Raw genomic sequence first — 19,956 nt, 5'->3', positions numbered from 1 at the left:
TCCCCTGCTTAAGAAGTCTGCAGATGGCCAAATGTCATGGCTTGTCCTTGCTGGTGGATTTTCATAATCAAGAGCAGGGGAGGGGGGAAATACAGTCTGCATGTGAACATGTTATTAACTAGAATATTTTCCCAGCTGATAAAACTTCAAGAACTTGGAACCAACTGGAAAAGTGTGTGTTTTCATTTGGATTCAGAGAGCTGCTTGATCTCCATATGTTTTGCTGTTGTCTATAACTTGTTTGTTTCTACATTTATTTCCTGTTAGTTTCTGGAAGTACTTATGCTTTTTCTTAGCAGGTGTGGATTCCGTAAGTTACAGAAAACTCCCAGGGCAAATTACATTCTAAATCATCCCAGGGCATAATTTATCAGGGAAAGTGAGGGAACTTAAATTTGCCAGAGCTCAGTGCTTTCTGTCTGTCACTTTCTGTGTGTGTGGCAGGGAGGGAGCAAGGAAAGATGCTGTGTTATTGCGGTTGCACTTCTGAAGCTCTGCTATTTCATTATTTTGCATAGGTCTCAGGGGAGCCATGGCATTTGCTCTGGCTATACGAGATACTGCTACCTACTCACATCAAATGATGTTCTCAACAACCCTTCTCATTGTCTTTTTCACTGTGTGGATTGTTGGTGGAGGTACAACTCCCATGCTGTCATGGCTGAACATCAGGTCAGTATGCAACTGTGTTCTGGGGAAACGTCACTTTTCAAATGGCGACTGTGCTGTTCAGGCATAGTCCTACAGAACTTGTTTGATGCTTGCTAGAGGTGTTCTAGGTATTTAGAACAGTATGTTTTATAGAGAAAGGTGCTAGTGCAGGCTGGTGAAGAAAAGGTACTGATGCTGCTGGGATTCAGCCTAAAGTTCTCTGACATGCTGCAAGGAGGTATCTAGGTCCTTGTCAGCCCAGTAGGATATGGAAGAGTGTGGCCTATTTTGAAAGAAAATAATTCATTTATCTAGTTACATATAAACTTTTCTTCCTATGCTAAGACATTTCTCTGTCTTTTGGCTCTTGGTAATGGCCCTGTTATGTTTAAGTTAAATGAAGTCCTTGGTGGTGCTAAACGGAATGCACTTTAAACATCAGGTTTGGAGAGATGTTGTCTAAACAACCGGGATGAATGGGATCCTGCTAGTCTTCTGGGTGTGTTTTCTCTTGTTTTGAGGAGACCTGTGAAAACAAGTTTGCCTCTAAATTCTGGCCAATACTTGGTTCTTTTGGTCTGCAATGCATTCATTCATATTTGAGGATGCTTATCAACAGAAGTGCTAGAGAATCATGAATCATTGTTAAAGACCACATAGGTTATCATTCCGTGAAAGTTCTGGCAGCTGGGGGAGGAAATGTAAAGAGAATGGAATTAAAACAATACATGCTGTACAAATTTTTCAGTGTGGATTTCATATGTAAATTATTTATGCTTTTTGACATTTGAAAGCTTACTATATCTTGCTTTCTAAATGAGCTAACCAGAATTTGTACCCCGTTGTCTTGTGGTAGGATAGGAGAAAACAATCTTGGGGAAAAACCAGTTTCGGTCTTTGGAAGAACTAATCATTCTTAGGGACTGGGGCTGCTTTTGGAAAACCTGAGTGAATTGCATGTGGCAACTGGTAGCAGGTGCTTTCTAGGTTAGCAAAAAAAAAAAAAACAAACCCCCAAACACAAGACTCCCAGAAGTGCTTGTGAACCTTTCTCATTGAAGGTAGCATGCTTCCAGCTGGAGACAGGTATTTCAGCAGTGATTTACAGTATCTCAGGTCTGACTAACAGCAAATATTGGGAAATCACAGTTTCTTTTTCTGGTGCCAAATGAATCCATTCCTGTCCTTTAAAACTGTCTTTAAATGCAAGTTCCAGGTGTTTGGCTAGCACACCAGAAAGAAGCATCACTTCCATGTAGTCGGGCTTTCTGAGGGTTCATGTTGCTAACAAAAGGTAATGCAATACCTAGTGTAAAGTCAACAACAAAACCAATTCTAGTGCAGTTGTCATTAATGATTGTGGGATGCCACATGCTAATGATATTCCTAAGCTCAGCCTGACCGTTTCTTTTCCCATGTGACAGCTGTGTAGCAATTTTAAAAACATACTTGGAATCAGTGCCATGTGCAGCTTTTCATTTGGCACCTCTGACAAAAGAAGATTTCTGTCTGATGGTGGTATACAAGGAGCAACTGTACTAATACACCTCTGCAAGCAGGGCAGGCACAGTGTCTGCATAACTGGCAGTATGCACAGACTGTCTAAGGTGTGGGGTGCCAGGGAGTGGGAGATGAGTTCAGGCCAGCAGTGAAAATGCTGCTTGCAGACTGCTTGCAATGGCTGAATGAAGTATGCCAAGATCTGCCTGCAGCCTCTCTGATGGCTGATGTGAGGATACCCCTTGTCTGATCTCCCCTTGAGTGGTTTCCAAAGCATCTTCCAAAGCGTGGCTGCAACCAGGTATTCACAACTGACTCCGACAGGTCTCAGCATAGGTGCTGGCATCCTGAGCCTGCTGCCTGCACCTCTGCTGTTGAGGGAGTATAGCTGGGTGTTTCTTTCAAATCTTGTCGTTCAGCCATGGACAGGATGTGCTGCTAAGTGAAGAGGAGCTGTGTTCAGTCTGCCTGTATCAGAAGGCAGCTTCTGAGTGTGATCAACCATTACCTCTGCCACAGGGCTCTTTAAATCGTCAGCAGTAGGACAGGACTGAACTTCAGCATGTGGTCCAGCTCCTGACCAACTGGAAAATAGCTCTGAGGTAACAGCTTTCCCCCCTGCGTTGAGCCTAGGAAGCAGTTTATGGAAGCATCCAAGAATATGCACTTACTCCTTTAGCAGGACTATATGTGGTTCAGTAATGAGATTCCAGGAGCCTGGCTCAGTTTCTCCTGAACAGCTAACACCATATCCATTCCAGGCCTGCCCTTCGGGTGCGCTATACTTGCAAAAATCATTAGTAACCAACAAGACCCAACAGCTGGAAAGCCTATGATACCATTCTTAGAGCAGTAGCTGCCAAAAGGCAGTTGGCCAAACCATAGTTTTGAGTGTTCAGCTGTAGTTTTTGGGGAGACTTACCCACCCTTGCTGGTAAGCAGTAATTCTAACTGTCATTTGTTTGGGATGGTTGGCAGAAAATAAATGGTTAACTTCCCTATTAAGTGAACAAGGGAACTCTACACAGGAAGCATTTTAGAGAACTGCATGGGTCTGCCTGCAGCTGCCTAGATAAGCACTGCTCTGTTAATGATGGAGACGGCGCTTTTGAGACCACATGGAATCAGATTTGTGCCAGGAGGTGGCAGCTGTGTGCAGCTGATGGAGAACTAGAAACGGCGCTGGAAGGACCCTCGGTGATTGAGCCCTTTCAGCTGGAAAGCGAGAAGTCCTGTCTGACCTTGCAGATTTAAGAAAGGAACAAATTAGTTTCCAGCTGAATTTTAGAAATATGCTGCTTTATCTTTTCCATCGCTTGATACCTCGTGGAAGAGGTAGGCAGGAGGAGATGAGGATGAGATGCTGCCTCAGTGCCTTGTTCAGCAGCACTGTGTAGTGCTAATGCAGTACTGAGGCTGTGCAGTAGGTAGCTTGTGCCTGGGGTGGCCTGGCATGCTTTCTGAGCCTTGGCACCTGCCCATTAAGTTAAATTGCAAGAGGCTGGAAATAAGTAATGGTCCTATACAGGATTGTTTAGCAGAAAAGATTAAAAGATAAAAGGTGTTTGCTTCCTGTGTAAAGTGAAGGGACATAGGAAACTAATGCCATTTAGGTGTGGGCTTAAATGTCAGGATTTGTGTGGGCTCCTAAAAGTCCAGTTCTGGTGTGAAGTTAACACCAGTTGTATCCTGGTTGACTTTGGCCTTTGTGGAAGGAAAGATGGAAAGCCTGTCAGCCATTGCAAAGCCCTCATGAAGTAGGTGGCCTTGCTGCAGTGTGAAGGTGAGGAGAAAACAAGGGCCTATTTTAACAAGGAGTTGACCAGGCTGACTGACCCTTTAGGGTGGTTTAGCTTGCCTGGTCATTGTGTGGCGGTGTAGGGTTACTGTAATCCTGTGGGTGCTGGTCTGCCCATCAGTGGGGTTCTGGGTGGCCCCTTCAATAGTTCCTGTGGGCTGTGGTGGGCTGAGCTTCTTCCCCAGGAACTGCAGGTGCATGTCTGTTGTACTGGGCAAGTCAGAGGAGCTAAGACAGATGTCAACACCAAGGTGTTTTATTTAAGGTAGTGCCTGCACAACTGAAATAGAACAGTACCAGAGAGCTGACTTTCAAACTTTCAGCTGGCTTGATACCGCTACGTTGATGGGGAGGCAGTTGTGTGCATGCAGGGGGCAATGCCTACGGAAACCCAGAGTTGCTTTGCATGTGCCTTTGCCTCTGGCTGCACCATTAATTACATAGCAATGGGATGCGTGCTTTGTTCTTTACTTCTGGGAAGTAAAGAACTTCTCTCATGATGTGAAATGTGTTGTAAGTAGGTGAGGAATGGAGAGGCTAACATGAAAATTAAGCTCTGGTAAAGTAGAAAGCAATATAAGGAGGAAAATAGGCAAAAATGCAAGCTGCCCCTCCTTGCTCTATTTTGAACATCTTTGGTAATCAGAAGAGCAGATATCTTTCCAGATAAGGTATGTTACCAGTGTACCAGGGTCCACTGATCAGGCTTAAATGTACAGCTAAGCAGAGGATCTATGGTTTGTAGCAGAATCTTAACTTCAGTTTACTGCTCAACTGGTTGGGAAAGTAAAGTCATGACAGCAAAATCCAACGAAAAAATAATGAGGTCTTTAGATGCTTTTTGGTTTCTGCCACTTGATGTTGAGCAAATTAAAAATCAACACCAGAAACTGGAGCTAAAACCACAACATCATGTGTTTGAATTTCTTTGCTGTCTATCAGTGAGACATACCCAAGCATGTGAGTGGTAAACAGTTACACTTTTCTAGCAATAGGGTTTTGTTTTTTTCCTTAAAAACTAGGGCATGACTTGGATATTAAAAATATAGTCTCATCCTTTGAGACTAAAATAAAGAAACAATTTCCTGTCTCAAGTTTTAACAATTTCAGCAAACTCGGGAGCCCTGTAAATCAAAACCGCTGGCAAAGTTCCTCTTTTCAGAAAAGTAACTGACTTACTATTTCATTTATCTTTCTCAGGAAAAAAGGGAACTCCTGGCATTTGTATTGCAAAATAATGTTTTTTTCCTTTTTTCATTAGAGGTTATTGACCTGGTTCTTTTCACATTGAGTGAAGCAACACGTAGATTAATGGCTTCCTTTCCTTCATAGTCTGTTTCAAATGAGGAAGTTCATGTTTATTTTAATGAAGTAATTTCAGTTATACCTAGCAACCTTTTTCTAAATCTTAAAGCATTAGATCTTTCAATTTAAAATATTTTAGGTATTTTTCTACCATTTGCACAGGCAATGTCAACTTAAATATTTACTGCCTTATGTCTGACTCTGCAAATACAATCTTTTTAATAGTTTTCTATTTAGTGATTGGGTTTTTTCTTTAAACGAGCAAACTGAAAAATCTGCAAACACTAACTTTCACATAGCTCCTATGTGACCTACTGAAGTATCTGGGATGGTTGTAAAACTGACGGCTTGGTGGCAGTCTCATGTTATACTCTACTATCTTACCCAGGGTGGTCCAACAATAAAATGTGTATTTTATAAATACCATGCCTCAGTGTGCTGTGGCGGCAGGAGGCAAGCGTTGATGCTGGGATCCAGCCTTGTGTGATGTTATGGACTGGAGTGGGGGATGTCTGATAGGAGGTTACATCCTTCTGTTTTGCAGCCAGTTTCCATTATTCCACAGGTTGGATCCTTCACTGCATTCTAGCTGCTCCCTGCTGCCCTTGAAAGCCAAGGCACTGTCCCTTACCCTCTATTGTGGGGTTTTTCCTTTCACCAGATCTTTTTCTGCGCTGTTTTCTCAAGTTGTCTTCCCCAATCTAGTTTCTCCTGTCTTCTTCCTTCTTTCTCAGTCTCTAGTTTCTAATCATCAATCTTTAATCTCCCAATGGAGGTGCAGTGCAGCCTCCAAACTTCCAGTCTCACCCCTCTGGGCCTTTCCCTTGGTAGGAAAGTGATTGCTTCTTCTTGTGGATGTCTGGAAGTAAGCATGGGAGACGTTTCCTTGTCTCTGTTCTTGTGCTCTGAAACACAGCAATTCACACCAGAGGGAAAGTGTGGGCAAGGCCCAGACCCCATAGGAATTGTGTTGAAATGTATCTAGAGCACACGGGTGATAGGGGTTTAACTGCCATGCTCTGGCAAGCCTCAGCAGGCAGTTTCAAGATTCATTATCTAGTTAGGTCAAGTAAAGAAATACCCAAAGACATCCTAAACCCAACCTGAAACAACTTTTCCTAATTCCAGGGGTTTGGTTGTTTTTTTTTTTTAGTGATTTGGGTTTGTATGCTTTTTTTTAAACATGGTGATGGTAATGCTTTTCTTCTTTAGCCATCTTCTAAGAAACAGTTGAACTTTTCCAAAATAGCTAAAATTTTCCAAAAATGCTGCACTTATTAGACATCTGGGAAAACTTCAGTATACTGACTTGGCAAAGATACAACAAAGAGAAAGAAATCATAGAAAGGAAGTTATTGGGCGGTTTTTAATTTTAGTTTTTGCTGCATATGCAGTGTTGGAGCAAAGCGCTCTGACCTGGAGTGTATGTTGGTACGGGAGAAGAGCTGTTGAACCAGGAATCCAAAACAAATCTATCCAAAGTCTGGTATTTACCTCTGCCTTCAAGGATTAGATGAGTGCATACTCCTCATAGCGCAACCTTAAATATTTGGTATGTCAAGATGTCAGCCTGCAATCAGGGTGTGTACACCTGCTCTTTGTGAAGTGAGACCTCTATGAATTTCTGAGCATCTGGGCTTTTATTTCACTTAAGGAATATATAGTTCATGTAGCATGCCTTTGTGGAAAAACAGCAGGGGGAAAAAACCCACAAGCTGCAAAGGGATTTACATGGAAAATATTAGAAACCAAACATGCTTTCACTTGTGTTTTGTTGTTGGTTTTTTTTAAGTACAACTGAAAAAGACAAAGTAAGGAGTAAAAATGCTTTGCTATGACTCAAGATCAATTATGTTAAAGATAGCTAATAAACAGTTAGTTAAACCAATGGAGTGATTTAGTATGTATTACCAGTTGTTTTGGACTGCTCTGAAACTAGCCATTTATTGATGGTCTTTTTCATCTATGCATAGCTTCTTGTGATTACTTTCTCTAATGACTTTGTCTCTTTTGGGTGATGTACAGGTCCAAAGTGGTAGGAATTGTCTTAAATCATCTCTGTCTGTGTGTAGCAGCTCTCTTGAGAGCTCTTGAATCTAATTTTCTGGGGGAGGTAGCCTGTCATGAATGCAGGTGTTTTGCCAGCCTGAATCTGAACAGATGAAGACTATCACTGGATCTCTTGATCATAAAGTTCTGCTGTTAATTTTTGTGAATTTTGTCACTTTATTGTTGTTTTGCAATTCTTATTCTTGTATGCTTTGTCTTTTTTGATTGGGTAGGGTGTTTTTTGTTGGTTTGTTTTGCTAGGGAGCTCTGTAAAGCTACCATCTCATGAGCATTTTGTTACTCACATTGCATTCTTGTACTGTACCAGAGTTGGTGACCATGTTCCATCGGTGGAAGAGATGAGTGAAAGCCGCTGGCTGTATTTCAGGTGACACTGTGCTTTCCTTGATAGCAAATTAACCTGGTGCTTGGCTTTCTTCATCTTTGTAACACTGTGTGCTCTTTTTCTAAAATATGGCATGCTGCTGCTGCTTCTCCTTTTCTACAGAGTGCCGTTGATGTTCATTCCTCAATTCTGAGTCTGTTCTCTTCTTCTGAACTGGGAGAGCGTGGATCACACATCATGTCTTTAGCTTAAAAAAACCCCACAAAACACCACATCCTTTAACTCTGTGTAGGGGTAATTAATGAAGCAAAACTAGCATCTCTGGCCTGGGAAGACTTGAAAGCTGAGAAATCATGGATATGATCTTATGATCCTTAATCACACAGGTATTCTTAAGCATTCCTTGAGGTTATTTCATACAACTGTTCAGGTTGGAAGGGACTTCATAAATTATTTAGCCCAGCTTCTTCGGGGATGTATTTTAAAGACTAAGGGTTATCACGTTGCATTGTCGGAGGATGCTAATAAGAGCACGGATAAACCAGAATCCTAATCTTCTCTGGTTGGTGGTCTCTAGGACTGATACATGGATAAAGAAAGAAGAAAATATGAGAGAAATCTCTTAACTGGCATCTATAGAGGAATGTAAGTGTGTATACATATATATGTACCTATAAAGTGTACAGAACATTTATGTAAAGAAAACTCTTTGGGGTGGGGCAATGATAAGTTTTTCATGTATCCTGTCACACTAGAAGGTTCCCAGCAAACTACTAAATTTGCCAGAGATGCAGTGTATTAGCTTGTATGGAGAATCTGAGATCTATTATCTGTTACAGTCATTCTTGGCTGTTGCCACAGTAATTACATATGCTGGAATGTATTAAAGCCTGGTATTCTGGTAACTTGTCATTTATGTGCTGCAGGGCCTTGGAAGGGGTTTTGAAATATTGGAAGAAATGGTTCCACCCATTTTTAAAATAACATAGTGGAAAACTTGAAGTAGTTCTATCTGGTGTTTTTTTACCATTCCTTTCTGTACGTTTAGTTTCCACTTTGCATTCCACATTTTGTCAACAGTTTTCTACAACATTGTTTATATTAATGATTTATACATAGGCTTAGCATTTGAGGGATCAAAACTGAGTAACTGGTCTCCTATGTGTGGTGCTGGAGTTGTAGCTGTAGAATAAGGACCGAGAGGGTCAGGAATCAGTTAAGAGCAGAAACATAGTGCTTTGATATTGGGTGTTAGTAGCTCAGTGGTAGTCCCTTTGCTATTACAAAGCTCTTAGAGCATGAAAAGCCTTTTATGCCTTAAAAAGAGGAAAAAAAATAATTAGGAAGGAGTGAAGAAATATACTTAAATTGGATTAATTTTTGCTGTAGCATATTCTAGTCTACAGATTCCAGTAACCTTCCTAAAGCTGAAATAGATGGCTGAACTTAATGTATTACTGAAGTCTGAGTATTGTACTGTAGTGAAGTATTAAAATATCTATCAAATACCGAATTGATGCCAATGGAGTAAATAGATGGGTTTTTCACAAGTTTTGGGATATGTATGTATTGTTACAGCTGAAAGACTGCTCATTCCTCATCTGACATCTGCTTTTTGAGAGTTACTTATTTGAATTGCTACTGTACCCCCTCAGGAAATCCACATGCAGCTGCTGCAATGGACTTTCAGAAAGGATGGAGCGGAAAACAAAGATGCTTGCTGGCATCTGGACTGCCCTGGCCTTGGCTGTTCCGCAGCTGATGTACCCCTCAGTCCCCATCCCATAGGCTGTGCCTCCTCAACAAAACACTCTTTTCAACCAGAGCTCACTCACCTGCCTTGCTGCTGGGGGGTTTGAGCAAAACACCAGAGTCGTTAGCAAGGCTGCCCTCTCTGTGCCTCTGATCTCTGAGAGGGGATCTGTGTCAATCAATCCAGTAATAATTTTTCTTAATTTAAAAACTGGTTAAGTAAATGACAACTGATACTGGCATTCACAGCACGTATAAATTACGGGAAGCTTTTTAAATGTACTTAAGGTGTGAGATTTTTTTTTTCTCTTAACTACCAGAAAAAAATTATGCTTAAAACTTACATGCATCAATTTACTTGTACTTTTAATTATGGAAGCAAGTAAGGGTGAAGTAACTAAATGTTTTCTGTGCTTCACTATAAAGGAGGTTGGAAGAGACTTGACTGGGTTTTGGTATTGTTTTGTTTCAAGTGACGAAAGATGAAACTTTCTTATAAATTTGGGGGTGGGGCCTGCAAAAACATGGCACTTGTCATGAGACCAGGGTGTACATACCTTGAAACTTAAACAGGCAGAGTTGCTATGAAAAAATAAAGCTTCTTATACAGTTAATGCTGGAGTGAGGATAAGATACACAGTATGCTGGTTGAAAGACACAGAAAGTACTTGTGGGAATTCAAAAAGCAGTATATTTTGTGTTAATCTGTGAACTGGGGAACACACTTTGAAACATGAACTTAATAAAAAGATTTATAGAAAAGAATTAACTAGAAATACTCATAAATTTATTTGAATAATAACTTTAAAAAAATGGTAAGTCTGTGTCAATGGACTATTTAAATATTGAAAGAAATGTCTGTAGTAAGAATTTTTTTCCAAATGTTGAATCATGTTAATATAGAAAAGCTCCCTTTTTCTCTTCAGCACAACAATGAACCCAAATACCTGGCCTATGATATACTATGACTTTTCACTGAACTGTATAGTCATCCTGCTTTGGTCCTCCACTAAGCCCCCTTCCCCTGCTTAAGGGCAGTTAAAACTCCCAAAGCAAATGCACAACCTTGGAAGTCAAGTAAAAGCTGAGACATTCTGAATTGTGTGGTTTTCTTACGTACTGTAAAGTGAATGGGTAGCCCAGTGAGTTGAAACTATTTGAGGAATGTAAGCTATGTTCATCTTCTGGAATGAGCTGCTTGAACTCCCTGTTCATACTGCCAGCTGCACAGCTAACGTGAGTGTATTTGCTCTGCACAGTGCATTGAACCTCCCCAACATGCAGCTGGAGTTTGGAAAGCCACAAATCTTTCTCTTTTATTTTTGTGTATTTATAAAGGAATGCACAATCTAATTTATATTGCCATACTGAGTGGGTTTCCTGAGTGGGTTTCTTGTCAGCTTTCTGTATGAGGCTTCATTAGATAACTAGTTTGTCTGCAGAAAACCCTTCTTACCATGTCTTCACTGTTTAGTGATAGCCTAACCAGGAACATCTAAGCCCGTGTAACCTTTCAGAACTTGTTTGTGGCATTTATTTTAGCATGTGTTACAATCCAGTACCCAGCCTGTCTCTCCAGTGTCCCTTAAACTGGTGAAGCCTTTTAGACTCGAGGCTGGTCAGTGCCAATGAATTCCCAGGCCAAATGTGCCTAAGGGTTGGGGTGACTATGTGGAAAGAAGAAGTGATGAGGAAAGAAGAGAGACTCAGGAAAAAATCCAAGCTGATTTTTTTTTTTTTTTTGCGTCAGCACTAGCTCTTTATAAGGCTACTATGGGCTGTCTTGGAATGGCCTTCTGGATTTTCCCTGAACTACATTCAGTCACGTGAGGCCTTGGATTGGCTGTGAGTCCACAAGGATGACTGAAAACTTCAGTTCAATGCCAACTTTTCTTCTTCTGTTATTCAATTAAAAATAGAAAATGCTGCCCTGGAAGTCATTTGAAGGTGTTCCCTTTTAGTTTAATCATGTCTAGATCACCGCTTGCCTTATACAAGCATGTGTTCCTGGGGTACACAAATGGTGTGGTCTTACCAGCAAGGTTCTGTTGGTTTCTTGTAATCCTCAGGGATGTTGCATAAGCACTGTGGCTAGAAATAGCTGACACGAAGTCTAAGTGACAAAGAAATTGCATTTAACCAGCTTGGTCCCCTCCAAGACAGGGGAAATTAAGAAGTTAGCTACTTCAGACAGTATGTTTTTGTTAGTGCTTGCGTTTTCCTACACTCATTATGCAACATGGTAGGATGGAAACATAACATGTTTGAGACTCACAATCTTACCTAACATTTGAGGCTGGAGGCCTGAGTTCTACGAGGGAGCACAGATTAAGGCATGAGTAAGATTAAAACTAGACAGGTGCAACCTTAACAAATAGACCAGAAAAACCTGAACATAATTACAAAGATTAAATACCCATCTTGGACAGGAGCACTATGTGAAAGGCTGATTCAGTAATAAGATGCTTGCTAATTATGCAAAAGCCAGTAGACAGTTTCTCATTAACATATTATTCTGTACACATCAACAGTCTCATTATACAGACCCTCCCTCAGGTGGGAGGCTGGACTAGACAGACCTTGAGTTAATCCACTGTGGCTGTGTTGTCTTAGGTGAATGAAACTTGCAGCAAACTAATATTATGAGTCTTTATAAAGTATTTTTGTTGCTTCACACAGTGCATTAAAACTTGGGGGTGTGTGTGTGGCTTTCTAAAATCATGTATTTGAGCTATTCTCAGGCCTGTCTGGCAGCTAAGTTATTTGCTGTGTCAAATATTTAGGCTGGGCTTATCCTTAGTATGTGGTTTCTTGCTGCTGGACATGAGGGATGTTCTCCATTGAAGAGGATGTCACCCACAGTTCACCTTCTAAGCCAAAAATAGTATTTGCCAGTGTCCTAAAAGAATTGGCAATAAAGGTAAGCAGTTAAAGTTGATGCTGAGATGGAGTTAAAGCTGTTATCTACAGGTAGTTGCTGCTTGAGTGAAAAAGTATCTGGTTTATAACTATGTAACTGCAGGGGAATAATGGACAGCTCTTCCTCAAACTATTCTTATAATCTTTCTGAATGCAGCTTTGCTGGGTGCTTAAAGTGCTTTCAAAATGCATTCTGCTGAACTTACAGTATTTGCCACCCTCAGTAACACCACTTGCTTTGTTTTCCTAATGTTTCTGTAGGGTTGGAGTTGACCCAGATCAGGATCCTCCACCTACTAATGACAGCTTTCAAGTCTTACAAGGAGTAAGTAATGACGTAACTTCTCTATTAGGCTGATCTTATAACCGAGACAGTAAAGAACCACAGAAGCTACATGCACGGGTAAAACCTTTCTCTCCTAGCTGGCAAGTCAGTAATACATTTTACTTTGTTTTTCGGTAGGCGCTACTTGAATATTCTGTGGTGTTGGGTGTAATGCTGCAGCATTCAAATTTTTCTATGTATGTATATAAGGCATCAAAAACCTTCCCAAATTTACTAATACACTCTGTTTAACAATGTGCTTTCCTCTTCCCTCACCCACCCAATATGCTTGCTTTTAACATACTACAGCATAAACAGTCTTCCCCAAGACTGACCTATAGATAATCTTCTTAGCTTCTGTTCAATAATTAATACCAAATTTTGGCCCTTGGACTTGCTTAGAATCAAATATTAAGTTTGCTAATCTGATTTCAGCTGCTGTGTACCATACCACAACCCAGCTGGGTCTTGCCTGTACTTCCTACTACCTGTATGAGGCAAAGGAGCACTGGAAATTTGTCATTTATTTTCAGCAAACTGTGCTGTGAATCTTTAGTGCAGCATTCTATGCATCAGTAACAACCCAAGAGTTGACTTTTTCCTCTGCAATATGCTATTGGCAAACAATGCTATTGAAAGAATCTGGTTGCTAGCAGAAGTTTCAGGTTTCCTCATCTATAAATTTGAGTGAATTTACAGGAGGAGCGAAAGGTCTGGGGAGAAAAACCAACATGCCCTGGGGTTTAACTGGGAGCTTCTTCTGCCCAGGCCTTCGTTTTCAGTCTCCCAGGGTACCGCTTGGCACTAATTGTTCAGTAGCACAACTGGTTGCTTATGTAGGAACCTGCTAGAGAAAGTTGAATGACAGGAAAGATGGATGACTTTGGACCCAGAGGATGCTTACGGGTGCAGAAGTGTGTGAACTCTGCTTTGTACACCTCAGGTTGTATGATGCTGGTGTTCAGTCTGGTCACAGATATGAGCATGCGATGCTTGCTGTATTTGGAATGAGATTTCTTATTAGTGGTTTCTCCTACCTTGTCTTTTGTTTCAGTCACAGGTTGTACAGGTAAGAGTTGCTTGCTCAGGAAGGACCTCTTTCATTGCAGAAACTTCATTAGGCTTCTCTGTGTTCTTTGTAGAAGCCTGTGTCTAGCATGCAAAACAGATTCTGAAATGGTGGGTCTGGGTACCAAAAAAGGTGAACCTGGTTTAGTAGCTATCTGGAAGCAAGAAGCCAGGCCTCAAAACACGTTTTACAATGAAGGCCACAGTTACTGCATAAAACCAAGGTTAAGAAGCGGTATCGCAGTAATATGGCTTTGGCCAGTTCAGGCTGAACTTGTCAGGATTTGAGGAATTGCTCTAATGAGAAACAGAGCATGGGTATTCTGTTCTCATTCAGTGTCTGGGTGGAAATATCTTGTTTGGTTTTTTCCCATGTAAACATAAAGCACTTACCCATTTGTTTCTCTCTTTAGCTGTGCGTTGCATTCCTTATGGAGTCCATTACTCTGTTCCCTTTGGATTCCTCTTTCTTTCAGCAAGCCAAGATTAGCAGCAAGTCACAGTTAAAGAAAATATATCATTTGGGATGGGGAGGGAGCTGAAAATGTACTAGGCTTTAACTCTTGGTGGATCCTGGATTTCGTGCAAATCAGAAGTACACAGGGCAATCCTGTCTTGTTCTTTTCCAGTAGTTTGGAAGATGATTCATATGAGGCATTCTCACTTCATCTGTTTTCCTGTGTTTAGCTGTTGGTCTGTGGCCAAAAAAAAAAAAAAAAAAATCAAACCCAAAACAGTAACAAAAGTAAAAACAAATGCAGCTGCAGACCAGCTGGTGCCATGGCTTGCAGCACAGCTAGTAAAGGGATTATATTTAATGCTGTTAGCACTTCTGAGGTTGATCTAGCACTTATGAAGTTTGCATGACCTTCATCAGTTGTGATTTTTATATGGATTTGCTGTTAAGCATGTTTCTTTTAAATGTGATAGATTTCATCAGATTTGTGCAAGTTGATCAGGCATGGTAAATTCCCTTGTTCGTCCAAGGAAGTGATAGGCTTAAGGAAAGAACATCAAATAGACCTAGAGTTAAAGGAGCCAACCAAGCAATGACTAGGAATCAAATCTGGACTATTCCAGCTCATTTATTTGGGGAGGGGGATGGGGATGAGACATCAATGAGGCTTATTTGTCAGTTTTGGACTTACTTATATATCTGTTACTGCATTAACCGTGCAATAAGCTTTCAGACTCAAGGCAACGTAGTGGTAGAGGGCTTGTTAAGGTAACTTGAGGACAATGAAGAGAGCCTAAAATTCTCTGCAGTCATTTCTGGTCTTTCTAGGGAAAGTAACTTTCTCAGTATAAGCATGTCTCTAAATAGCTTTCTTCTGCAGTCTAAGTGCAGTATTGAAGTAATTTGGCTTGTTTGGACAGGAGATTATAACATGAATGGTTGGAATGTATGATCTAGGGTTTTTTTTCTGCATGAAACAATTTAATATGTTTTTATTTTATTTTTAGGATGGCCCGGATTCTGAAAGAAGGAACAGAACAAAGCAGGAAAGTGCTTGGCTCTTCAGGCTATGGTATAGCTTTGACCATAAGTATCCTTTTGAAAACACAGCCTAGCTTCAAGGAATGAAATGTTCACTTTTTTTCCTTTCCATGTACCCATATGCCTTAAGCATTTGAGAGAGTCAGACAGGAGACAGATCAAGTATTTAACATGTTCAAGGCACAGAACTGAAGCTTCAACTTGCTGACTCACAAGACAGACATTTCTTTTCTCTAATGCACGGTATGTCACACTTGCTGGAGGAAAGAAGGCAGTCAGTTCTAGGAGCTGAAGTTCCTTCCTAAACAGTAAGACAGCCAATTAATTATTTCAGATCCTTTGATTTGTTGCATTAATCTGTTCTCATCTTCGCTGATGCTTATAGCACAAACTGGTTTTCCAGTTCATTGTACATGTCTAAGCCCCAGCTCGTTGCCCTGAAGAGCCATCTGCTTTTGTGATGAAGTCCTGTTTGGAAATCCATTGCTGACACAGGAAGTTCTGGAACTAAAAATCTACATGTCGTCCAGCTTATTCCCTTCAGTACACCCAGAACTTCCTATGGGCGTTAAAGCAGAGAGTGTCCTTGTGTGTGTGTATATGTATATATAGTCCTGTACAACCTTGCTGAAGCTGCTATTATACTATGTATATAGCTTTGCTTGAGATTCTAGGCAATTTTTATGTAGCTGTCCTGTCTTTCATGCTTGTTTTTTAAATCTAATTAGCATATTCTTAATCAGTATATCATACAGTTGCCCCTCCTTAACAGTTTACACTCACTTAGTGGAAAAAGCCATAGGTGATCCTGTGGCTATGGCAAGCTACTTATACCCCCAAATTCAAAGAAGTTTCAGTTCTCGTTTCCGAGTAGTTTCTGAGGCAGTTAAACATACTTCAATACCTGCGACAGGGCCTTAATCTTTTGCAGCTTGTATCTGAGCAGTGAGCCTTTTCACTGGGGTCTTGGCTGTTGGTTGGTGAGAGATCTCTGGCCTGACTGGAGCACAGTAGTTTCCTTCCATGCCTCGTGCATCGAGATTTCCCACCCAGGGAAGCCCAGGTATAGTGTTGAAAGCATCGGGATCCTACTAGCACTTGCCCGTTCAGGACAAGATCTTTAGTGACTGATTCTTTCAGAAGCAGTAGTGTTGGGCCAAAGCCCAGAAGGGAGTGTATGTGCTAGTTTAAATATTCATAAATGGTAGTAATTTCAGGTTAACCCTTTGAGTTGTAGTAGCTGGTGTCAAAGTGTATTGAGGCCAACTTTTTTTTATTTAAAAAACCCCCCATACTTCTGTGGTAAGAGCACGGAAGGATCTGGCCGTCGCTGATGGCTTCTTCTCTGTCTTTTTCAAGAAAGAAGCAGAGCTATCCTCTTCCCCTGCCTTTAAAAAAGGGATGTGCCGATTAGAAAAGGAGCAGTTGGCAATGCTGACTTCCCCTTGGCTGACGCTAGCATGACTGCAGTCCCCAGCAGCTGCAGCCAGGGCAGGGGGAGTGCTAGCTGAAAATTGCAGCTTAATTGGCTGTTTCACGGAAACGTAAAAGGGTGCGACAGTGCATTTGCTTTCTCAATGGTAACTAGCAATCTTTGGGGAAGGTTTCTGTGAAGTTTGTGCTAAGGAAACTGACATCCAGAGGCAGAGCTGTCTTACTCTATCTTAGAAGTAAAAGTCTGCTCCTGTTGCAAGAAGGTATTCAGATAAGCATCTGCTGGGTGGCCTTAAATTGCATGGAAGGGATCATCTTTACAATTGCCACCTCTATACCCATGGCTAAAAGTCACAATAGTTTTTGCTGATGCATTCACTTGGTTTGTGGGTAGAAAGGCAGATTGTCTCAAAATTCACTCTTTGCAAGGGAACTTGAAAAAGATGCAAGTATGATGCACTCGGCAGTGTGCTCCAACGCTGGCTATTGCCTGCAGAGCTCTGTGTGGTTGGATAACTGGGAACTTCATTCCTGTGGAACGCAGAGTTCATTTAATGTCATGGGCTGTTCCCTGGGTTCCCCCACAATTGTTAAACACAAAGAAAACTGCAACTTTGATGAAGCACCAGATGCCTTTTACTGGGTTTGTTTTATTATGACCGAGTTACTGCATGCCTGTCTGCCACAGGGCAATGTGGAGGCTGGTAGGTTAACATGAGGACGAAGTTTATTTCTCTCCAGAACTGGGTGTAGCTGCACTGTTACTGGAGGAGGGAAGGAGGAAACATAACTCTGCAGTGGCATAATCATACCATTATATATTCAAGTAAACACTCTGCTCCAGGCCCTGCTAAAGGGGAGGGATACATCTCTGCTAAAACAGCCCCTTTTTTAACCCCCTCTTCACCCTAAGCACCTTGACCTGTTGAGATGATCAGGGAAACTGATACATGCACAAATGGACTTGATTCTCTCTATGCTTAGAGGACTAAAAAAGTAACTAGAATACCTGCAATATGTATTTACATTTAAAATAATTAGACTGACTTTAAAAAAAAAATAATAAAACAAATAGAACCCAACCAAAAGCCTGTGGTGGTGATTTCAGACAATATTTGGAAGTCTTAGCACTCTCCTCCTGAGCTCTGTTCTTGTGCCAGTCAAGATCAGCACCTTGCTCTATAGCGGGGACACCTTTTTTGACTCCTGAGTATTTATTTCCTCAGGCATACCATCGGTCTAGAGTACTAGTACGAACAAATACGGATTTAACTGGGGGCAGACCTATGAAAAGAAGTGTAAAGGTACCTTCCTTTCCCACCCTGTGCCGCCCCAGTGCAATGTAGGCAGTATTGCTTTCCTTCCACACTGTGTTATGTGGTTCTTGCCATGCAGTTTTCCCTTTGCCTTTCTGAGGCTCTGCATGGTATGTGTGTGTGCACTGCGCAGAGGTGTCCGAGCCTTACCAGAGTAAGATCTGTGGTCGCATCTCTGGCTCAGTGACCAGCTAGGAGTTCAAGTGGCTGCATTGCTTTGAAGACGTTGGATGGACGGTGTTTCTTTATTTCCTTGTGTTGAGCCACGTAGGTATTTCACCCAGTTATCTCTACTTTGCAACCTTGACACCGTGCTCCCATCTGCAGAGCAGAAATCCCCTTGGACCTATTAACACTAAAGCACTTGTTACCTCTGCTTGCTCCTTTCCACTCCAGAGAGCCCAAAAGCTGGAAACATTGCAACTGGTTGAAACTGTTAAGAAGAGAGTTAGCTAGTTGCCCTTGCAGAAAATGTGTGAGTAAAGAAACTGCCCTTGAAAGGATGAAGGGGGAAAAAGTTTGGGGAGGATTTTTTCATTTATATGTTTATAAATGCACATTTTTTCTAATGGATGTTTTATACACAATTATTGAGTAGCACACAGATCAAAGGCAGAACCACGTTTATGTACAATTGTCTTTATTTTCAGTAGTGGTTTTCAAGCACTGACATGTTTTCCTTAACAACTAAAGTTATTTAAAGCCAATTCTCACTCACAGTGGCCCCCCGTTAACCACGACTCTACCCAGCTGGTGTGGTCTGATAGCCCGCTGTCTGACAAGTCCCCAGGTTTATGACGTAAGTAGAATGACTTAATACTGCCGTGTTTTGATTTTTATTTATTCAACTTCAGCAAAGCAAGGGTTTTTCTTTTTAGGCAGAAGTTGGTACGTTATACACACAAGAAAGGGCTAGTTTGTCCTAGGCAGAAAAGATCAAAGATATTCTCCCTTGGTGCAACAGCTTCTATTGGTAGAAATTGGAGATGATCTTATTGTTCAATTACTACATTAACATTTAAGGACATTGGAAAATTACAGACCTAGTCAACAAACCAGTTCAGTGAATCACTTCAAAATATTCAGTCCCTTCTCAACACTTTTAGACAAGATTCTTTCCCTGTTACTTCTAAGGTTGCACTTCTTCAGAAAGCACAGGCACATTTACCCATGTCAGAAAGAAATCTGGTAGAGCTTCCTTTCATTGTTTCCACTGTGAAATTTGAGATTGTATTTCAGAAACCGTTAATGAGTTACTTATCTCAGTCTGGCAGGTTACTATACTGTCCTTACAGCCATGTCTTGCAATAATTGATGCTTCATTCTCTTATTACTCTTGCAGGATCCTGATACATGTCATTCCTATCTGTACAATGCTTCTGAAGTCTACCAACTTTTTGCGTCGATAGTAAACAAAATCATAGTACTGTGTGGGATCACTCAAACTTGCAGGTTCTCTGGAATGGTCACATCTCTGCTATGTTCAAGTAGTCTTGGACTAGATGGCTCTTAATCTTTCCCTAGAGAGTTATGAATTACACTTACAACTTGGAAATACTTCTCTGCTTATCTTTCTGGAATCATTAGCATCTTTCTTTTACCTGATAGTAAAATGTCAAAGAAATTTGAAATGCCTGCTGCCTGTTTAGAGCTATTAGCAATGCAAGAAGTTGGCCTTGTTCCCGTCTTCGCAATGCCACTGGAGATCTTAACAGATCTAGGCTGGAAGGCAGCATCCATCAGACCAGTTAGCCTACTTGCGTGTTTCCCATGTGTCTGTCTATATATGATCTTATAAGATTAGTTATTCAGTAACTGAGGATCTAACCAGAATGAAGAGGCAAGCTTTGCCTTTCATTTTCTCTTAACGGTTGGTGTCTTTTTTTCCCCCTCTTTATTTCTCATTCTTAGCTACTACTACAAGTGGAAACTTTAATTGGATTGGTTCTGTGGTGCACACACCCACCCACCCCACACTTGGGGTGTTAATTTCAT

The 19,956-nt window shown here is 41.2% G+C and overlaps 1 protein-coding gene across 3 annotated transcripts in view; it reads left to right on the top strand.

Annotated features, from left to right (window-relative positions):
- SLC9A7 (solute carrier family 9 member A7) overlaps positions 1-19,956 on the top strand; it is an 81,077-nt gene that overhangs the window by 47,012 nt on the left and 14,109 nt on the right. Inside the window, exons 12-16 of one of the 3 annotated variants that reach the window (XM_037376513.1) lie at positions 519-672; positions 7,632-7,691; positions 12,582-12,645; positions 15,178-15,260; positions 18,655-18,760. In XM_037376513.1, coding sequence (XP_037232410.1) covers positions 519-672; positions 7,632-7,691; positions 12,582-12,645; positions 15,178-15,260; positions 18,655-18,760 — 467 coding nt within the window. Of the gene's footprint in view, positions 1-518; positions 673-7,631; positions 7,692-12,581; positions 12,646-15,177; positions 15,261-18,654; positions 18,761-19,956 lie in introns of those variants that run through there. The other 2 variants (XM_037376514.1, XM_037376515.1) reach the window with 2 other exon arrangements.

Source organism: Falco rusticolus, chromosome 2 (genome assembly GCF_015220075.1).
Source record: "Falco rusticolus isolate bFalRus1 chromosome 2, bFalRus1.pri, whole genome shotgun sequence".
Lineage (NCBI taxonomy): Eukaryota > Metazoa > Chordata > Aves > Falconiformes > Falconidae > Falco > Falco rusticolus.
The sequence above is the reverse complement of the archived record's forward strand: the minus strand, read 5'-3'. Positions and strand labels throughout refer to the sequence as shown.